We start from the raw sequence: 20,270 nt of genomic DNA on the forward strand, positions 1-20,270 counted from the left end.
GATGAATATGATAGAAAAAATATTAGAAGAAAAATTTTTTTCTTGTTGGATGTAAATATCCAACTTTATTTTACTCTTGTTTATCTTGTTTAACAATGTTTGAGTCTTGTGTTTTCTTATTCCAGAGAGTGAGGGGCATTCCCCAAGTCACGTGGCAGTGCTGTGTCGAGGCCGAGTTTTTGTCTTTGATGTATTACACGAAGGATGTTTGATCACCCCACCAGAGATTCTCAGGTTTTCAAACTGCTTTCTTGAGTCTTGTTAGGTCTTAAGCATTTGCTTGAGTTAAATGCATGTCATAATTGTCTTTTTATAAAGTGATGCCAGTTAACTTAAAAATAAGAATTTTATAAGTGATGATTTTTAAAAAATTATTTTTAATTAAAATTTTTTATTTTACTAGATGTATCTAAAAATATTCTACTTGGAGAAAAGGAAAACATTACAATATTACCAATCACTTACCCCAAAATTAATCATTGTTATTAATTTGGTGTAGTCTATCCTTGCAGATCTATTGCAGTGAATTTAGATGCACATACAGAGTTTAAAAAAGAATATATGTGTACATAGTATGTATTAAATAGGACTCTTGAAAACATACATGTACTATACTATCTCACCTAATGAATATGCTTCTTCTAAAAAATTAAGACTTCTTTAATATAATTAATATATAATCATTCAAATTGTCTAGATTGTCTTATAAATGTTGAGTTGTATATATCAATATATGTTTTAATATTTTTTTTTAGTAAGTGTTGCAAACATATAAAAGTATACACAGAAGTATACAGCTGTCATGTGACTATCCCCTAGGTTAAGACGTAAAACATTTCTAGTACTCCAGAAACCCCCCTGGTACCACTTCCCAGTTACTATGCTTTCCCTCCTTCCTAAGGACAATCGTTTAGGTTGCTTATAGTTTTTATTAGTACAAAAACTGCTGTGAAAATTCTTGTACAAGTTTTTTGATTACATGTGCATGCATTTCTATCTGCTCATGCATGAAAGGAGTTGCTGAATCATAGAGTATGTATTCATTCAGCTTCAGTAGTGATGTCAGTTTTCTCAAATAGTTGTGCTAATAAGCACTTCCACTAGTGTATGGGTAGTGTAGGAGTTCTCTCATTGGTTTTGTTTTGAAATCTACAAAGTAGATGTTTATATAACTGCCTTTTCTTTCTATTAAAGGTGTCTTTTAGATCAACATAAGTTCTTAATTTAAATATAGTTCAATTTATCAATCCTTTACCATACAGATTATAATTTTTTTGTCCTGTTTTAAAAAAATTTTCCCTAACCCAGTGTCAAGAGGATATTTTCCTTCATTGTATTCTAGACTTGTATTGTTTTGTCTTTCACATTTACATTAACAGTCTGCCTAGAAACTGGTTTTTCCATGTGGCGTGAGGAAGAGGTAGTTGTATACATTTTAAAAATACTGATATTTTAGGTATTTTTCTTCAGTTCACTTTTTTTAGTCAATAACACAGTGATATTTTTATATGGGAAAATATACATCTACCTTATTCTTTTAACTCTTGCATAGAATCTCATCAAATGGACATACTATAGTTGGACCATTTCTCCTATAGTACATAAGGTAGTTTCCACTTGCTGCCATAACAAATAATGAACATTTTGAAGGATGACTATTTGTGTATTTGGGAGAATGTATTAATAGTTTGATATTAGAAATGAAATTTCTGGATTATAAGATACGTACATTTAAAATATTTAAGTCAAATAGTCATCCAGAGGGGCATTATGTTCCCTGCCAGTATTTCAAGAGGATATCCACTTCTCCACATCATTGCTGACATGATATAATTAAACTTAAAACATATGGTGAGCTGAGAGGTAAAAAATGATCATTGTTGCTTGAATTGGCACATTTCTCATTAGGGAGATTAAATATTCACCATTTGTACTTTTACTTCTATGAGTTGCTCTATTTTTTATTGGCTATTTTTAAAATTCTCACTGATTTGTAGCAGTTATGTGTATGTCTGGACACTAATTCTTCATTGATTATATGTGTTGCAAACATTTTCTTACAGTTACTTTTTTTTTTTGGTAATTATGCACACATCATTAATTTTGATGCAGGCAAATGTATCATCTTTGATAAAAGAAAAAAAACATCTTTTAGGTATTTTGCATGTGTGTCTTTGATATTTCTGTATGTTCCAGTTATATTTTTAAATGTGTTGGATACAAATTTGACATACAATTCTAGGTCAGGATTATTCAAAGCCACTCTTCCAGAAATTGCATACATTTGACCTATGGGCCAAATTTAGCCTATGCCTTGTTTTACTTGGATAACAGAATTTAAATCACTATTTAAAAATTGGGAAAATTCACATAAAAGTATGATTTTCTGGTTTCTTTTTTAAAAATATCAAAATTTTCTTCATATATTTAATTCTCTATTAATTCAGCCTCCATGGTGGTTTTCTTGTCTCTGTATATTTTATATAGTCATCAGTCTTACAGCATTAAAATTCAAGTCTGATTGGATTTCACCTTGGCTTAACATTCTTACATGGTTCCTTGTGGTCTAGAATAAAGTCCCAGTTTCTCAGCAGTGTTCTAATCTGACCTTTGCTTATCTCTTTAGCCTTGTGTCCTGCTCTTCCCTCTTGTGCATCCTGTACTCCTACCTGTTTCTCTGCTTGCAATTCTTGTAACGCATCAGATTACCTGTGCTTTTTGCATTTACTCATGTTTTCTCTTTGGAAGGTTCTCTCCTGCCTTTTCCACCTTTAGAGTAAACATTCTTACTTGTGCTTCTTATGTCTGTTCATGTGTTCCCACAAGGTCAACTGTTTCCTAATTTCCTATTCCCTTTCCTCTCCCCAAGCCCCAAAGAGTTAGTTAGCCTTCATTAGTCTCTTTGTGTGCCTTGTATTTGTCTTTATTACATTGATTATAAGGTTGTATTGAAATAACTTATTTCTGTTTTCATATGCAGATAGAGCTCTGAGAGAATAGTAATCAGGTCTTTTTTTTTTTTTTTATTTCCCTTTGCTTACTACAAAACAAAAGAGCATGTGTGTATCAACAAGTGATCAGGTCAGTTCTGTGCATTAGGAAATTTTATCTAGAAATCTAAGACTCATAGGTATAAGAGTGATAAAATTCAGAATCTTAGTGAGTTGGAGTTCTTAGTGAGTTCTCAAAAGGAATGTGTTAAAATCTACAATAATCCAGGAAAGACGTAAGAGATTGGGACTTTAAAAGAAGGGACAGATGCAGAAAATATTTTGGAGATAAAATTAATAAGAATTGGTGGCTATTTAGAAAATGGGAAGGTATTAAATATGACTGAAGTTTTCCAGCTTAGTTGAGTAGGCAGATGGTATTATAACAGGAGGAGGTAACAGCAGAGAAGGAATCATTTCAATTCTTTTTTTCTTGTTTTTTATAACAGCTTTATTGAGATACCACAAAGCATACTTTTCACCCATTTAAAGTTTACAATGTTGCATTTTTTTAGAATATTCACAGAATTGTGTAACCCTCTCCATGATCAATTTTGGAACATTTTTGTTACCAATAACCCTGAATGACTAGTAACTCTCCATTGCTCCCCAACTCTTCCCTCATCCATTGGCAGACACTTACCCTATCTCCCAAACACTCCCACCCCATCAGCCCTAAGCAACCACCCGTTGACTTTCTATCTCTATAGACTTGCCTCTGCTGGACATTTCATATAAATGGAATATTATAATGTCTGACCTTTTGTGTCTGGTTTCTTTCATTTAGCATGTTTTCAAGGTCCATCCATGTTGTAGCATGCATTTCTTCCTTTTTGTGGCTGAATAATATTCTGTGATATACATTTTTTTAAATTATTTTATTTAATCATTCATCAGTTGATTTTGCATTGTTTCTACTTTTTGACTGCTGTGAATAATGCTACCATAAACATCTGTGTACAGCTTTTTGTGTGGACATATATTTTCATTTCTCCTAGGAGTGGAATTGCTGGGTCAGAACTCTATGTTTAACCATTTGAGGAACTGCCAGACTATTTTCCAAAGTGACTGCACCATTTTGCATTCACATGAGTAGTATATGAGGGTTCCATTTCTCCACATCCTCAACAATACTTGTTATGGTCTGTCTTTTTGCTTGTAGCTGTCCTAGTGAACGTGAAGTGGTATCTCATTGTGGTTTGTATTTGTATTTCCATAATGACAATGATGTTGAATCTTTTGATATGCTTATTAGCCATTTATATGTCATCATTGGATAAATGTCTGTTAAATCCTTTGTCAATTTTTCATTGGGTTGTCTTTTTATTATTGAATTATAAGACTTCTTCATTCCAGATATATATTTCTTCAAAGATATATATGTTTTTTCTTGGTGTAAAGGGGACAGGGAGATAATTTTTAAATGTACATCTAGTTTGAAATGTTGGCAGAAATTGATGTAGAGCTATCCAGCAAGCATTTGGAAATTTGATACCAGAAATTTAGAAAATGGGGTGAAGTTAGAGGTTTGGTTGCCTCTCATGTAAAGGTGATAGTTGAAGGTATTAAAGAAGTCAATGAAATTGCCAATGGAGAAACTTGTAGAAGAGGTTGGAGGAGGCCAGTCATAGAAATTTGGGGAAATGCACATTTGGCAGTAGAAGGAGAACAGTCAATGAAGACTGAGCAGTCAGTGAGGTTGGGAGATCACCATGGAACAGTGCTACAAAAGCCAAGACAAGATAATTAAAGATTCACTCCTGGGTGTTAAACACTCTATGATGAGGAAAATAGGATGGAGATAAAAACTACTAGATTTGTTTTATGGAACATTACTGGTAACTTTCAGAAATGCAGTTTCAGGATAATCACTGGATTAGAAATATGGTCTTACATCTAAGCCTTTGTTTATTTTGAGTTGGTTTTTATGTATAGCATAAAATAAAGCTTTAGTTTAGTTTTATTCTTTTGTGTGTGGCAACCCACTTTTCCCAACACCATTTATTTAAGAGACTATCCTTTTCCCATTCCCAACACCATTTATGTAAGAGACTATCCATTTCCCATTTGTACTCTTGGCACCCTTGGCACTCTTGGCAGTTTCAGTTGAGCTGTATATTGGTGGATTTATTTCTGGGCTCTCTATTCTGTTCCATTGTATATATATATATATATATATATATATATATATATATATATATATATATATATATATATATAATATATGTTTTAATGCAAATAACCATACTGTTTTGAATTCTGTAGCTTTGTAACACATTCTGAAATCAGGAACTGTGATGCCTCCAGCTTCATTCCTCTTGCTCCAAATTGCTTTGGCTATTTGGAGTTTTTTTGAGGGTCCATATGAATTTTAGGGTTTTTTTTTTTGTATTTCTGTGAAAGAAATGCCATTTGGATTTGGGAGATTGCATTGAATCTGTAGATTGCTTTGAGTAGTGTGTACTTCTTATTATTGAGTTTTGGGCAATTATTATCTGACCTCTTATTATCAAACTTAAAATGTCATTTCAGGTTTAACACATTTCCCTGGTAATTTCTGATAATGACCTCCTTTTATGAGGTAGTCATTTCCTACTAATTATGAAAACAGCCATATGAGGGAGCAGGAACAAGTTTCATAGTCAGAACTGGTGCTTTGAGGTGGTAAGGGAAGGGCAGCATCCAGTACCCTATGGAGAAAAACAGTGAGGTAGGTTTTATTATTTGTAATTGAAGCAAAATCAGAATTAACAAAGCCACACAGGAAGAGGCAAGGCAAGTTGCTCCCACCATAGAGACAGATTGTTTGGTGAAGAAGCCCTCTTCTGCTCCCCAGGACACCATCAGTGTTCAAAAGAGGGAGAGATTTTGTGGCAAGGAACTTACTTCTTCATCAGGGTTAGAGAAATAATTAAGAAACAGAGGAAATTATGCAAATCAATAATTGTATTTTTTTCCCCCAGTTTTAAATGATAAAGCCACAAGTAAAGGATGGCTACTAGAGGTGCTTTTTGGCCATTATTAAGCTATATTAGTTCACTTTCTGAGAAACTTTTGGAAGCTTTTATATTGAGGTAATTTCTTAGCATGTGCCATGAGGAAGTAGGGCTGAAACTAAACCTCTGGATTTTTGACTGATGACAATTTCTTTATGGAATGATGAAAATTAATTTTTTTATGGAATAACCCTGTTATTTACCTGCCATATATTTTAAGATACATGAAACACATAAGACTGGGGCTGTAGAATGCTGTGGGAAGAAATAATTAATCCTTAGCTAATAGTCTTTAAAATATAATGGTTACAATTAACAGCACTTGTGAAAACATTTAAAACTGACTACATAGTACTTCTGTTTTGGTGTTACACACAAATACTAATTGGGTATAAAGTAAGTCCTCTGTTAAATATGTATGCCATAGTTTTTAGTAAGATAAAGATGTACATGATATTTGTGAGATTATTTAACAGAATAGTTTTCAGGTTCTCTATGTAAGAGGTATTTACATGGACCCTGAAAGTACATTCATTTTAAAAGTATAAATTGTATTATCCAAACACCAAATTTACTGATTTATGATCAAATATACTTTTGGTGTTAATAGGCCACATAGTCACTTTTTTAAAAAAGATGCAGTATCTTGCTACACTGATGGACAGTGACTGTAGTGTGTGTGTGTGTGTGACTTGGTGATGGGGGGAGTCTGGTAAACATAGTGTTCTTCATGTAATTGTAGATTAATGATAGCAAAAATAAAAAATAAATAAATAAATAAATAAAGATGCAGTATAGGAAATCCATTACTGTTGAGATTGTAATCCCTTTATCAGAACATTTAAATACCAATAAACATTATGACCTGTTAAAGGCCAAAGTAGCTGGTGATCCTGCCTGTGCTCTTTCTGATTCCTCTTTCTTTAATTTTCCTTAAGGCAATTGACATACATCCACAAGAAGTGCCATAGTGAACCTGATGGGCCTGGGGTACCAGCATTAACTAGTGAGGAGCGAACTCAATGGGCTAAGGTTATAATTTATGCTTCTTTTTTTTTTTCTTTACTGAGGTACCACTGACATATAATATCGTATTATTCTCAGATGTACGTGATTCGATGTTTGTATATATTGTGAAATGGTCACCACAATAAGTGGTTAATATCTGTCACCATACGTAGTTACAAGGTTTTTTTTTCTTGTGATGAGAACTTTTAAGATCTACTCTTAGCAACTTTCAAATATGCTGTATAGCATTAACTATATTGGTACACCCCACTTTTCAGACCTTCACGTTTTGCCATCTCACTTTTACAAAAAGGCCTACATTCATATCTGTTTTCCCTGAAAGAAATCCAAAGAGGATTTTTTGCTTACACAAAAAAAGGCAAGAAGTGAAAATAGCGCATTCAGCATTTTGCAGCGAGTCATTATAGAGGCAGTGTGCACCCTGAGCAGGGAGAGGAGCTCCACCAACCTCCTTCCCTGGGAACTATGCTCAACACTCCAACATTAAGCTGCCATAGTTTTGAATCATTTATGTGAGCATCTGTGTTTATCTTGATTTATTTTATGCAACCATTAGCAAGATGTGTCCTAAGGCATCAGGAAAGAATGAAGAGAGATTTTTTTGGGGGTCTGGGAGTACTACAAAATTTTCCATATAAATTAATGGTAATTCCTTTTTCACTTTAATGCCATTTTGGCTTTTGAAAGTTTATAGGAATACTTTACTTTCAGATAGTGAGAGAAACCCATAATTTGCTCTTTCTTAATGAACCTTTTTCCCTACAAGCTATTTTGAGATTTTTCTGGATATATTATATTTAATTTGTAGTATTTAATCATTATCTTCTTTTGCTGCAGGCACGAGAATATTTGATTAGTCTTGACTCAGAGAACTTGACTATGTTAGAAAAAATTCAGAGCAGTTTACTGGTATATTCCTTAGAGGATGGCAGTCCACATGTAACACCAGAAGATTATTCTCAGGTACTTAACTATCTTGTTCCGTATTTCTTCCCACAAATTTTTCTGGAGGACTTTTGTGTATATTGAATATGGGAAGTTTGTTATATGCAGGCTCTTTAAAGATTTTCTTAGCTATAATATATACATGTACCAAATTCAAGCTTACACATAAATCAGTAAGGCTTTGTAAATTCTTGCCACATTGTTAGTTCTGTTTAGATATATCTTGTATGTTGTTTAAAGAAGTATGACTATTGTTTGCAAATCACATTTGTTTCCCAACCTTTTCAATTATTTGCATATACAGAAAATTTGCACAGGACACTGCCCTAAATGGGCTTCTCATGTCAAAGATGACATGAGAACCTACCTGTAACCCATACCAGTGTGCTTTAGTTGGTGAGATCTGTCCTAAGAATTATATCAATCTTAAAAGTAATTTATCATTTGTTTTTAGAACACGCTGACTTTACTGATTTAAGGGTAAATGTGGCCTTACTTTTTACTCCAACCCCCCAACCCTGCCACTGGGATAATATCATTTCCTAGGAAATAATAAAAGATAGTAGTCATATTTGTAGAAGTCTCATAGTCTTTTGAAAATAGTTATTTCATAATGCATTCATCAATGTTAAATAGTAGGAATAAAATAATAACAGCGCTAAAAAACCCTGTAATTAGAAATGTTTAGAAGTGTTTTCTTTTAATAGGAGAGGCATCAAACTTCTTTAGGAAAAATACATTTTAATGCATTGTTGCTCAAACTTTTTTTACTGCACTCTATAGCTAGGCATACATTTACTTTACAGCCCACTGTACACACACGTGTGCATGTACACACATATAATAGAAGTTTCACAAAATAGTAATTACTTTTGCTATCTGTGATGTACTCTGATACTTCTGTTCTGTTTTATTGTTATCTTTTTAAAAGTAAATAATGTTTACTGTGATGCACTAAGTTGATTTCATGACTCACTAATGGGCCAGAACCTACTATTTGAGAAACATGCTTACTTGGATATGAATTCTTAAAATATTTTCCATATAACTAGATTTTTTTTTTTTGAGCGCTTTTATAAAATTTTAATTTTTCAATTACATGCTCATTGTAACAAATTCAAACAACACAACTGGATGAAGCGGGTGGAGAAAGGCCCTGCCTTCTCCTTCCAGGTTGAAACCTTTCCCTCTGCTCATGACACATGAATGGTGGCTGAAGGTGCTGCTGGCTCAGGGGCCAGACCGCCAGGCTCCCTCTGGGCCCCACCACTTACTGACTTGAAAGCCCTGGGAAAATGACTTCTCTGTGCCTCCGCTTATAACTAGACTTTAATGACTGAACTTATCAAGGCCTTTTACACTATTCAAGATGCAAAAGCATTGTCCTTTCAATTGTATGTCCTCTGAACATCGATGAATATTGTACTAGTTGTCTTTTTTCTGGTAGGATTTCTTGAGATTTTGAGAAATATCTAAAGTTAGGGCTAGAATTATTATCACCTCTTGAATCTCTTGAATGTAACTACTATCATTTTATTAAATTTGGTTTACCTGAAGATGAAAAATGATATATATATATATGTATATATACATATGTACATATATATAGAATGTATTATGTATATGTTCTATACACAGATATATTTCTAGATTTACCAAATGACTTTGTAACTTTCTAAAATGACACATGATTTTTGAAACATTATTAATTTACACTATGGATATTAAAATGTATGGTACTTATTACCAATTTTTACTTATATATATATATATTTAAGATATAAATACTTACAAACCAATATTAAAGTCTTTTTAATTTGGAAATATTACATTTATTTTAGGTAACTGTAATGGTCCTTACTGGAGATCCAACAGTACGATGGGGTGACAAATCCTATAACTTGATTTCCTTTTCTAATGGAGTATTTGGCTGTAATTGTGATGTAAGTGAACTACTGAAATTTTTTCATTTTAATTTTTTAGGTTAATTTAATGGCAATAAACTACAATTCTTGTGCTAAAAAAAAAAATTTTTTTAATAGCCTAAATCATGGTTGCAATAAACACTTATAATTTCACTGTAACACCTTCATACAGTACAAAATTTGGTATAAAGTGGTATGAGTTAGACTTTTGTTTGTGTTTGGTGGCCTTCCAAAGCATCAATAACTAAAATACTAAGAAGACCTGTTACATTAATCTGTGTTCAATAGTTGGATTGATTAATGTTTATTCACTTTTAGGTATTAGTGACCTCAATCAAACTGGCATTAGCTTAAGGTACTTGTTAGCATAGTGGTATAGCTAAATTTGGATAAGGCTGACTTCAGTTTCCAAAGCTTTCATTAGGAATTCCTCTCTCCATTTTTTGGCACTGCTTTTCCTGTGTTTGGCTTCATTTTTAGGTAGACTACTCCATGTGATTGTTGTATACCCAATGTCATGCTTTCATAGCATTCTTAATAGATTAGTGCTCCCCATGGAAATAGCCAGCTTGTTTTTCTTCAGTAATTCCATCAAAAGTCTTGGGAATAATGGTCATTGGTTATGATTGGCCTGTGTGAACTGTGCCCGTTCCAGGAAATCAGGTGGTCTTATGTGTGGTGTTTTCCTGAAGGAAAATAGAGTAACTTTATCCCAGAAGGAAGAGTGCTTGATGAAGAGGTAATAAAACTAGTTGTCTTTATAGTAGCTCATCAGAGTGAAATGTTGCCCTGAGTCATTTTAAAGATGCATTGTCTTTCCTCTTCTTGGAGTCTACTGTTGACAAAATATTTCTCATTAATTGCCCAAGTTTTCTCTTAAACTCCTTGTTTGATTGTTCTGGACCTCTTCAGTCTGGTTTATATCCTTACTGTTCCCTGAAACTATCCTTTGTAAAGTAGCTAACTGCCTTCTGGCTTCATCCCTCCATTTGTCTTTGGCCTGTCTGCTAGGGCTGCTTACTGTCTTCTTCATATATATTCTGACTCTGCCTCCATCTCTCAACACTGTTTTCCTATCTATTGATTCTAAAACAAACCTTAATGTTAGTCACACTCTTTTCCCCTGTGCCTGCTCTCTTTCCTGGTTTAATAGTTTCATTGATCATTTTATATAGGCAGCTCTCAGTTACACTTTTCTAGTTTTTAATCTATTTTCTGATTATGAGAGTTTGTTTCACCATATTTTAAATTGTTCAAGCTGGATGTTATATTGTTACATAAATTGCTCTCATCAAGAACACATCTTGCTTTCCTCCCTCACTCCCAACCTCCACAAAAAACAACTTGCACTTTAATTTTTACTAATAGCACCAACATCCTGCTGTTCATATAAATTCAGGATGAAAATAACTAATAATTTTTTCTATTTCTGAATAAAGAATATTGGTTCCATAATGGGCATGCAGCTCAGCACAATTGAGATGCTTTCCTGTACTAAGTGTATGGACATGTTTCACATGCATGCATTAACACTACATATTTATAGAATTGATCTGATTATCTCCACCTGATAATCTGCTGTTAAGATTCCATGTAGATTTCCTGTGTAATGTAAGATTATTACAGAAAATGCAACTTAACCTATGTAAAACATTGTTAGTAAGTATATATAGTGTAAAGTAAAGCTGTTCTTAATCGAAAGCCACATTACTGCTTTCTTCATTGTTGCTTGGATATATACTTTTGTGAATATACTAATTAATCACAATTCCTTGTTGGGATTTAAAATCCTGGGGTCAACTATTTTGTCTTCTCTATATAGGCTAGATCATGGGGCTTTGTGAAGGGCACATAGGAAGCCTTAATAAACATTAGTTAATAATAACAGCAGTTATTATTGCTGTGGGCCAAGTTCTGTAGTAAGTGCTTTAAAAGCATTGTTAAAATCATTTTGCACAGCAGTTGTATGAGAATAGGAATTATCCCAAGAGATGAGGTACTTTAAAGAATTAACTAACTTTGTCACAGTTGCACAGTTGGGAAGTGGTAGAGATTGGGACTTGGAACCAAAGTCCACCTTCTAAAACAGTATGTTACATATATTGCCTCCATATAAATTTAAAAAGAAAAGTAAAATTTTGTTAACAGCTCACCAGGAAAACATCTGAATTTTCCATATTTCCTAACTTTTTTTCAATGAAATTGAGTATTAGCTTTCTACCAGGATATTTGTAGGTAGAATTATAAGTCAAAGAGACTTAAATCTTTCAGTCTTTCTCTGTCTTACTGATTGCAATAAAGGAGTGAAAGATTAGGAGAAAAATATCGTGGCATGAGAAGTGTGGCAGAAACCTCCTCCCAAAACCGCATATAACAATCAAATACAGCAAATACAACCAATCCTGAAAGAGCAACCCGAAGACCAAAAAAGACTGCCTACATCTTGGGAAAGAGAAGACCTCACAGAAGAGGGTAAAGTAGCAAAGCCACAATCTGGTGGTACCCAAGCCTTCCCCCAGCCACAGCTCACAGACAGGAGGAAGAGAAATGGAGTGGGGAGGCAGTAGAAACCCAGGATTGCTAAACACCAACCCCTGGAGGTCTGCTTCAGAAGCATGATCTCCAGGGGTTAAAAAGCAAAGACAGGCAGAATACTTGGAGAGACTGATTTTCCAGCCACTTGTGGAGAACAGGTACCCTCAGCTGGCTGCTTTGGGACAGAAGACAGGTGGGCAATTTGAAAGACTTCACAATAGTGAGAGGGCTGCTAAAGGGGCAAGGATTGCACAGAGTTTGCTGCTCAGGAGAAAGGACAGGTGGACAAAATCATCCTGACATACTCAACCCAGCAAGTTGGGAACTTTCAGGAACCTCAGACACTCAATCCCCCTGGCTCGCAAGGCAGCGCAGAGGCCCACCAATGCAGTACGCAGCCTGCTGCTCCTTCCACCTGGCAGGCACTTGTCCGCACACCTGCCCCCGCCATCGCACCAGGCCAGCCTGAGGGCAACAGCGCTGCCTACGCCAGATACAGGGTTGTAATGCAGAGGCTCCTCCCTGTGTGCTCGGCCCACTGGCCTTGGCAGTGGAAGCAGGTACTGTAGCCGGGAAATGGAAAAGAGCTCTTTCCTCCCAGCAGGTGCTGGCGCTGTGTGCCTGCAACCTGTGCCATCACTCAAGGAGCTGGGCAGCCCCAGAAACTAGATTTTCTGGGTACTAGAGGCTGTTGCCCACACAAAGTTCTTATTCCATAGTAACCACTAGAAATATGAAACAGAAAAGGAATTCAGTCCAAACAAAATTACAAGAAAAAAATGCCAGAAAGAGGGATCAGTTAAACTGAAATCACCAATCTTCTTGAAATAGGTTTCAAAATAAAAATCATAAACATGCTTACAGAGGTATAGAAAAATAGTCACAATCTCAGGTAGGAGTTCAAGAAAGAGATAGAAATTTGAAAAATACAGTATCTGAAGTGAAACATACAATGGAGGGATTTAAAAGCAGATTAGATGAGGTAGAGGAGACGGTAAGTGAAATAGAAATTAGACAACAGGAAAACAAAGAAGCTGAGGCACAGAGAATAAAAATGATCTCTAGGACTGAAAGAATAATAAGAGAACTGTGTGACCAATCCAAATCGAAAAAAATTTTTGCTTCATAGCGGTACGAGAAGAGAGAAAAGGCAATACAAAGTCTCTTTGAGGATATAATTACTGAAAACTTCCACAACCTGGGGAAGGAAATAGTCTCTCAGGTAATGCAAGTGCAGAGATCTACCAAAACAAGGGACACTAAGAAGACAAGACATATAATAATTAAAATGGCAATATCAAGGACAAGGACAGAGTATTTAAAGTAGTCAGAGAGAGAAAAAAAGATCACATACAAAGGAAAACTCATCAGGCTATCATCAGACTTCTCAGCTAAAACCTTACAGGCCAGAAGGGAGTGCCATGATATATATATATATATTTTTTTAATAATTATTTTTTATTGAAGGGTAGTTGACGCACAGTATTACATTACATTAGTTTCAAGTGTACAACACAGTGATAAAACATTTATATACATAATTCTAGGTTCCAGCTATCACCCTACCAAGCTGTTACAATATCTTGACTATATTCCTTATGCTATACATTACATCCCGGTTACTTATTTATTTTACCATTGGAAGTCTGTCCTTTTTTTTTTTTTTTTTTTGTGAGGGCATCTCTCATATTTCTTGGTCAAATGATTGTTAACAACAATAAAACTCTGTATAGGGGAGTCAATGCTCAATGCACAATCATTAATCCACCCCAAGCCTAATTTTCGTCAGTCTCCAATCTTCTGAGGCATAACAAACAAGTTCTTACATGTAGAACAAATTCTTACATAGTGAATAAGTTACATGGTGAACAGTACAAGGGCAGTCATCACAGAAACTTTTGGTTTTGCTCATGCATTATGAACTATAAACAGTCAGTTCAAATATGAATACTCATTTGGTTTTTATACTTGATTTATATGTGGATACCACATTTCTCTCTTTATTATTATTATTTTCAATAAAATGCTGAAGTGGTAGGTAGATACAAGATAAAGGTAGAAAACATAGTTTAGTGTTGTAAGAGAGCAAATGTAGATGATCAGGTGTGTGCCTGTAGACTATGTGTTAATCCAAGCTAGACAAGGGCAATAAAACATCCACGTATGCAGAAGATTTCTCTCAGAACGGGGGGTGAGGTTCTAAGCCTCACCTCTGTTGATCCCCCTTTTTCTCACCTGATGGCCCCCCTGCGACTGTGCCTGTCTTAGGTTGTTCCTCCCTTGAGGAATCTTACCCGTCTCTGGCTAACCAGTCATCTTCCGGGGCCATACAGGGAAATGTGAAGTTGCTAAGTGAGAGGGAAGCCTTATTGTTTGGAAAGGTTAGCTTTTTACTTCTTTGCATATTTATGCCCTGTGGCTTCTATGCCCAGCATTTGTCTTGAGGTATCTTTACCACTTGGAAGAATTATGATACTCGGTAAATTTGATATGAGGCACGAATTCTATTTAAGGGTTGTAATTAGGAAGGAAGAAGAAAAGCTATAGAAGTAGCAGGCGGAAGAAAACATGGGAAGATTGATTATTTCTTTGACAAATCTTCTTGTAGAGTAACTTCAGCATATATAGGTTTTAAACTACTACTTAAATTGCGCACACACATTAACATAATAGGAGTATAGTTACATAACCAAAGCACACCTGTAATTACCAGCCATCTCCAGTGAAACCAAGAAAACCAGTTAGGCACCTTAGGCATTTGTGAAAACTTATCTATGATATGGTGGATATTGTCCAACTGAACTTGAACAGTCTGAGATAAATCAGACAAATTAAAACAACCCATTCCTGGGGAATGTTCACATCCCTTATGTTCTTTTAACAGTAAATAGTCTGTAGTTGTAAGATTTTGGAGAGCTACAATTTGCACTTCTCCTAATTCTTGTTTGAGTTCCAACAGTATAGATCCAGTCAAATTTGTTGTTTTACTGTATGCACAGGCCAGCTTACATATCTCCTTCCTCATTCCCATGGCAAGTCCAGGAACTGGTGGGATGAGTGCATCTACAGCTGTAGCAGTGCGTGGATCTTTGTTGTGGTTTTTTGATGATCATCTTCTGGCATGAGTCTTCCAGAGAGTGCTGATGTTGGAAGTTCTCTTTCATATCGTATCTTAGTTCATTTTCGGGATAGCCCAATTAGGCTTTGATCTTCTGTATAGGCGCAAACAGACCCTTTGCCTACACTTTTATATGCCCTTTATACCCTTGTGTAGAACTCATTGGAGGTCACCACACAGGAACTGCCCTTTTTTTTTTTTTTTGCTTTGTTTTTGGTATCACTAATCTACACTTACATGACAAATATTATGTTTACTAGGCTCTCCCCTATACCAGGTCTCCCCTATAAACCCCTTTACAGTCACTGTCCATCAGCATAGCAAAATGTTGTAGAATCACTACTTGCCTTCTCTGTGTTGTACAGCCCTCCCTTTTCTCCTACCCCCCCATGCATGTTAATCTTAATACCCCCCCTACTTCTCCCCCCCTTTATCCCTCCCTACCCACCCATCCTCCCCAGTCCCTTTCCCTTTGGTACCTGTTAGTCCATTCTTGAGTTCTGTGATTCTGGTGCTGTTTTGTTCCTTCAGTTTTTCCTTTGTTCTTATATTCCACAGATAAGTGAAATCATTTGGTATTTCTCTTTCTCCGCTTGGCTTGTTTCACTGAGCATAATACCCTCCAGCTCCATCCATGTTGCTGCAAATGATTGGATTTGCCCTTTTCTTATGGCTGAGTAGTATTCCATTGTATATGTACCACATCTTCTTTATCCATTCATCTATTGATGGACATTTAGGTTGCTTCCAATTCTTGGCTATTGTAAATAGTGCTGCAATAAACATAGGGGTGCATCTGTCTTTCTCAAACTTGATTGCTGCGTTCTTAGGGTAAATTCCTATGAGTGGAATTCCTGGGTCAAATGGTAAGTCTGTTTTGAGCATTTTGATGTACCTCCATACTGCTTTCCACAATGGTTGAACTAACTTACATTCCCACCAGCAGTGTAGGAGGGTTCACCTTTCTCCACAGCCTTGCCAACATTTGTTGTTGTTTGTCTTTTGGATGGCAGCCATCCTTACTGGTGTGAGGTGATACCTCATTGTAGTTTTAATTTGCATTTCTCTGATAATTAGCGATGTGGAGCATCTTTTCATGTGTCTGTTGGTCATCTGTATTTCTGTTTTGGAGAACTGTCTGTTCAGTTCCTCTGCCCATTTTTTAATTGGGTTATTTGTTTTTTGTTTGTTGAGGCGTGTGAGCTCTTTATATATTCTGGACGTCAAGCCTTTATCGGATGTGTCATTTTCAAATATATTCTCCCATACTATAGGGTTCCTTTTTGTTCTTTTGATGGTGTCTTTTGCTGTACAGAAGCTTTTCAGCTTAATATAGTCCCACTTACTCATTTTTGCTGTTGTTTTCCTTGCCCGGGGAGATATGTTCAAGAAGAGGTCACTCATGTTTATGTCTAAGAGGTTTTCGCCTATGTTTTCTTCCAAGAGTTTAATGGTTTCATGGCTTACATTCAGGTCTTTGATCCATTTTGAGTTTACTTTTGTATATGGGGTTAGACAATGGTCCAGTTTCATTCTGCTACATGTAGCTGTCCAGTTTTGCCAGCACCACCTGTTGAAGAGACTGTCATTTCGCCATTGTATGTCCATGGCTCCTTTATCAAATATTAATTGACCATATATGTCTGGGTTAATGTCTGGATTCTCTAGTCTGTTCCATTGGTCTGTGGCTCTGCTCTTGTGCCAGTACCAAATTGTCTTGATTACTATGGCTTTATAGTAGAGCTTGAAGTTGGGGAGTGAGATCCCCCCTACTTTATTCTTCTTTCTGAGGATTGCTTTGGCTATTCGGGGTCTTTGGTGTTTCCATATGAATTTTTGAATTATTTGTTCCAGTTCATTGAGGAATGTTGCTGGTAGTTTCATAGGGATTGCATCAAATCTGTATATTGCTTTGGGCAGGATGGCCATTTTGACGATATTAATTCTTCCTAGCCACGAGCATGGGATGAGTTTCCATCTGTTAGTGTCCCCTTTAATTTCTCTTAAGAGTGACTTGTAGTTTTCAGAGTATAAGTCTTTCACTTCTTTGGTTAGGTTTATTCCTAGGTATTTTATTTTTTTTGATGCAATTGTGAATGGAGTTGTTTTCCTGATTTCTCTTTCTGTTGGTTCATTGTTAGTATATAGGAAAGCCACAGATTTCTGTGTGTTGATTTTGTATCCTGCAACTTTGCTGTATTCCGATATCAGTTCTAGTAGTTTTGGGGTGGAGTCTTTAGGGTTTTTTATGTACAGTATCATGTCATCTGCAAATAGTGACAGTTTAACTTCTTCTTTACCAATCTGGATTCCTTGTATTTCTTTATTTTGTCTGATTGCCGTGGCTAGGACCTCCAGTACTATGTTAAATAACAGTGGAGAGAGTGGGCATCCCTGTCTAGTTCCCGATCTCAGAGGAAATGCTTTCAGCTTCTCGCTGTTCAGTATAATGTTGGCTGTGGGTTTATCATAGATGGCCTTTATTATGTTGAGGTACTTGCCCTCTATTCCCATTTTGCTGAGAGTTTTTAACATGAATGGATGTTGAACTTTGTCAAATGCTTTTTCAGCATCTATGGAGATGATCATGTGGTTTTTGTCTTTCTTTTTGTTGATGTGGTGGATGATGTTGATGGACTTTCGAATGTTGTACCATCCTTGCATCCCTGGGATGAATCTCACTTGGTCATGGTGTATGATCCTTTTGATGTATTTTTGAATTCGGTTTGCTAATATTTTGTTGAGTATTTTTGCATCTACGTTCATCAGGGATATTGGTCTGTAGTTTTCTTTTTTGGTGGGGTCATTGCCTGGTTTTGGTATTAGGGTGATGTTAGCTTCATAGAATGAGTTTGGGAGTATCCCCTCCTCCTCTATTTTCTGGAAAACTTTAAGGAGAATGGTATTATGTCTTCCCTGTATGTCTGATAAAATTCCGAGGTACATCCATCTGGCCCGGGGGTTTTGTTCTTTGGTAGTTTTTTGATTACCACTTCAATTTCGTTGCTGGTAATTGGTCTGTTTAGATTTTCTGTTTCTTCCTGGGTCAATCTTGGAAGGTTGTATTTTTCTAGGAAGTTGTCCATTTCTCCTAGGTTTCCCAGCTTGTTAGCATATAGGTTTTCATAGTATTCTCCAATAATTCTTTGCATTTCCGTGTGGTCCGTCATGATTTTTCCTTTTTCGTTTCTGATACTGTTGATTTGTGTTCACTCTCTTTTCTTCTTAATAAGTCTGGCTAGAGGCTTATCTATTTTGTTTATTTTCTCGAAGAACCAGCTCTTGGTTTCATTGATTTTTGCTATTGTTTTATTCTTCTCAATTTTATTTATTTCTTCTCTGATCTTTATTATGTCCCTCCTTCTGCTGACCTTAGGCCTCATCTGTTCTTCTTTTTCCAATTTCGATAATTGTGACATTAGACCATTCATTTGCAATTACTCTTCCTTCTTTAAATATGCTTGAATTGCTATATACTTTCCTCTTAAGACTGCTTTTGCTGCGTCCCACAGAAGTTGGGGCTTAGTGTTGTTGTTGTCATTTGTTTCCATATATTGCTGGATCTCCATTTTGATTTGGTCATTGATCCATTGATTATTTAGGAGCGTGTTGTTAAGCCTCCATGTGTTTGTGAGACTCTTTGCTTTCTTTGTACAGTTTATTTCTAGTTTCATGCCTTTGTGGTCTGAGAAGTTGGTTGGTAGGATTTCAATCTTTTGGAATTTTCTGAGGCTCTTTTTGTGGCCTAGTATGTGGTCTATTCTGGAGAATGTTCCATGTGCACTTGAGAAGAATGTATATCCTGTTGCTTTTGGATGTAGAGTTCTATAGATGTCTATTAGGTCCATCTGCTCTACTGTGTTGTTCAGTGCTTCCGTGTCATTACTTATTTTCTGCCCAGTGGATCTATCCTTTGGGGTGAGTGGTGTGTTGAAGTCTCCTAGAATGAATGCATTGCAGTCTATATCCCCCTTTAGTTCTGTTAGTATTTGTTTCACATATGCTGGTGCTCCTGTGTTGGGTGCATATATATTTAGAATGGTTATATCCTCTTGTTTGACTAAGCCCTTTATCATTATGTAGTGTCCTTCTTTATCTCTTGTTACTTTCTTTGTTTTGAAGTCTATTTTGTCTGATATTAGTACTTCAAACCCTGCTTTCTTCTCACTGTTGTTTGCTTGAAATATGTTTTTCCATCCCTTGACTTTTAGTCTGTACATGTCTTTGGGTTTGAGGTGAGTTTCTTGTAAGCAGCATATAGATGGGTCTTGCTTTTTTATCCATTCTGTTACTCTGTGTCTTTTGATTGGTGCATTCAACCCATTAACATTTAGGGTGACTATTGAAAGATATGTACTTATTGCCATTGCAGGCTTTAAATTCGTGGTTACCAAAGGTTCAAGGTTAGCCTCTTTAGTATCTTACTGCCTAACTTAGCTCACTTATTGAGCTGTTATATACACTGTCTGGAGATTCTTTTCTTCTCTCCCTTCTTGTTCCTGCTCCTCCATTCTTCATATCTTGGGTGTTTTGTGCTGTGCTCTTTCTAGGAGTGCTCCCATCTAGAGCAGTCCCTGTAAGATGAAATGTAGAGGTGGTTTGTGGAAAGCAAATTCCCTCAGCTTTTGTTTATCTGGGAATTGTTTAATCCCACCATCATATTTCAATGATAGTCGTGCTGGATACAGTATCCTTGGTTCAAGGCCCTTCTGTTTCATTGTATTAAATATAT

The 20,270-nt window shown here is 35.8% G+C and overlaps 1 protein-coding gene across 6 annotated transcripts in view; it reads left to right on the forward strand.

The window, feature by feature from the left end:
* Positions 1–20,270, forward strand: part of CROT (carnitine O-octanoyltransferase) — a 66,767-nt gene that overhangs the window by 17,247 nt on the left and 29,250 nt on the right. For 5 of the 6 annotated variants that reach the window (XM_036911840.2, XM_036911841.2, XM_036911843.2 and 2 more), the window contains 4 exons: positions 126–234; positions 6,925–7,018; positions 7,853–7,978; positions 9,802–9,903. In XM_036911840.2, the coding sequence (XP_036767735.2) occupies positions 126–234; positions 6,925–7,018; positions 7,853–7,978; positions 9,802–9,903 (431 nt within the window). Of the gene's footprint in view, positions 1–125; positions 235–5,522; positions 5,701–6,924; positions 7,019–7,852; positions 7,979–9,801; positions 9,904–20,270 lie in introns of those variants that run through there. The other variant, XR_008998481.1, reaches the window with a different exon arrangement.

This window comes from Manis pentadactyla, chromosome 7 (assembly GCF_030020395.1).
Source record: "Manis pentadactyla isolate mManPen7 chromosome 7, mManPen7.hap1, whole genome shotgun sequence".
In the NCBI taxonomy this organism is placed as follows: Eukaryota; Metazoa; Chordata; class Mammalia; order Pholidota; family Manidae; genus Manis; species Manis pentadactyla.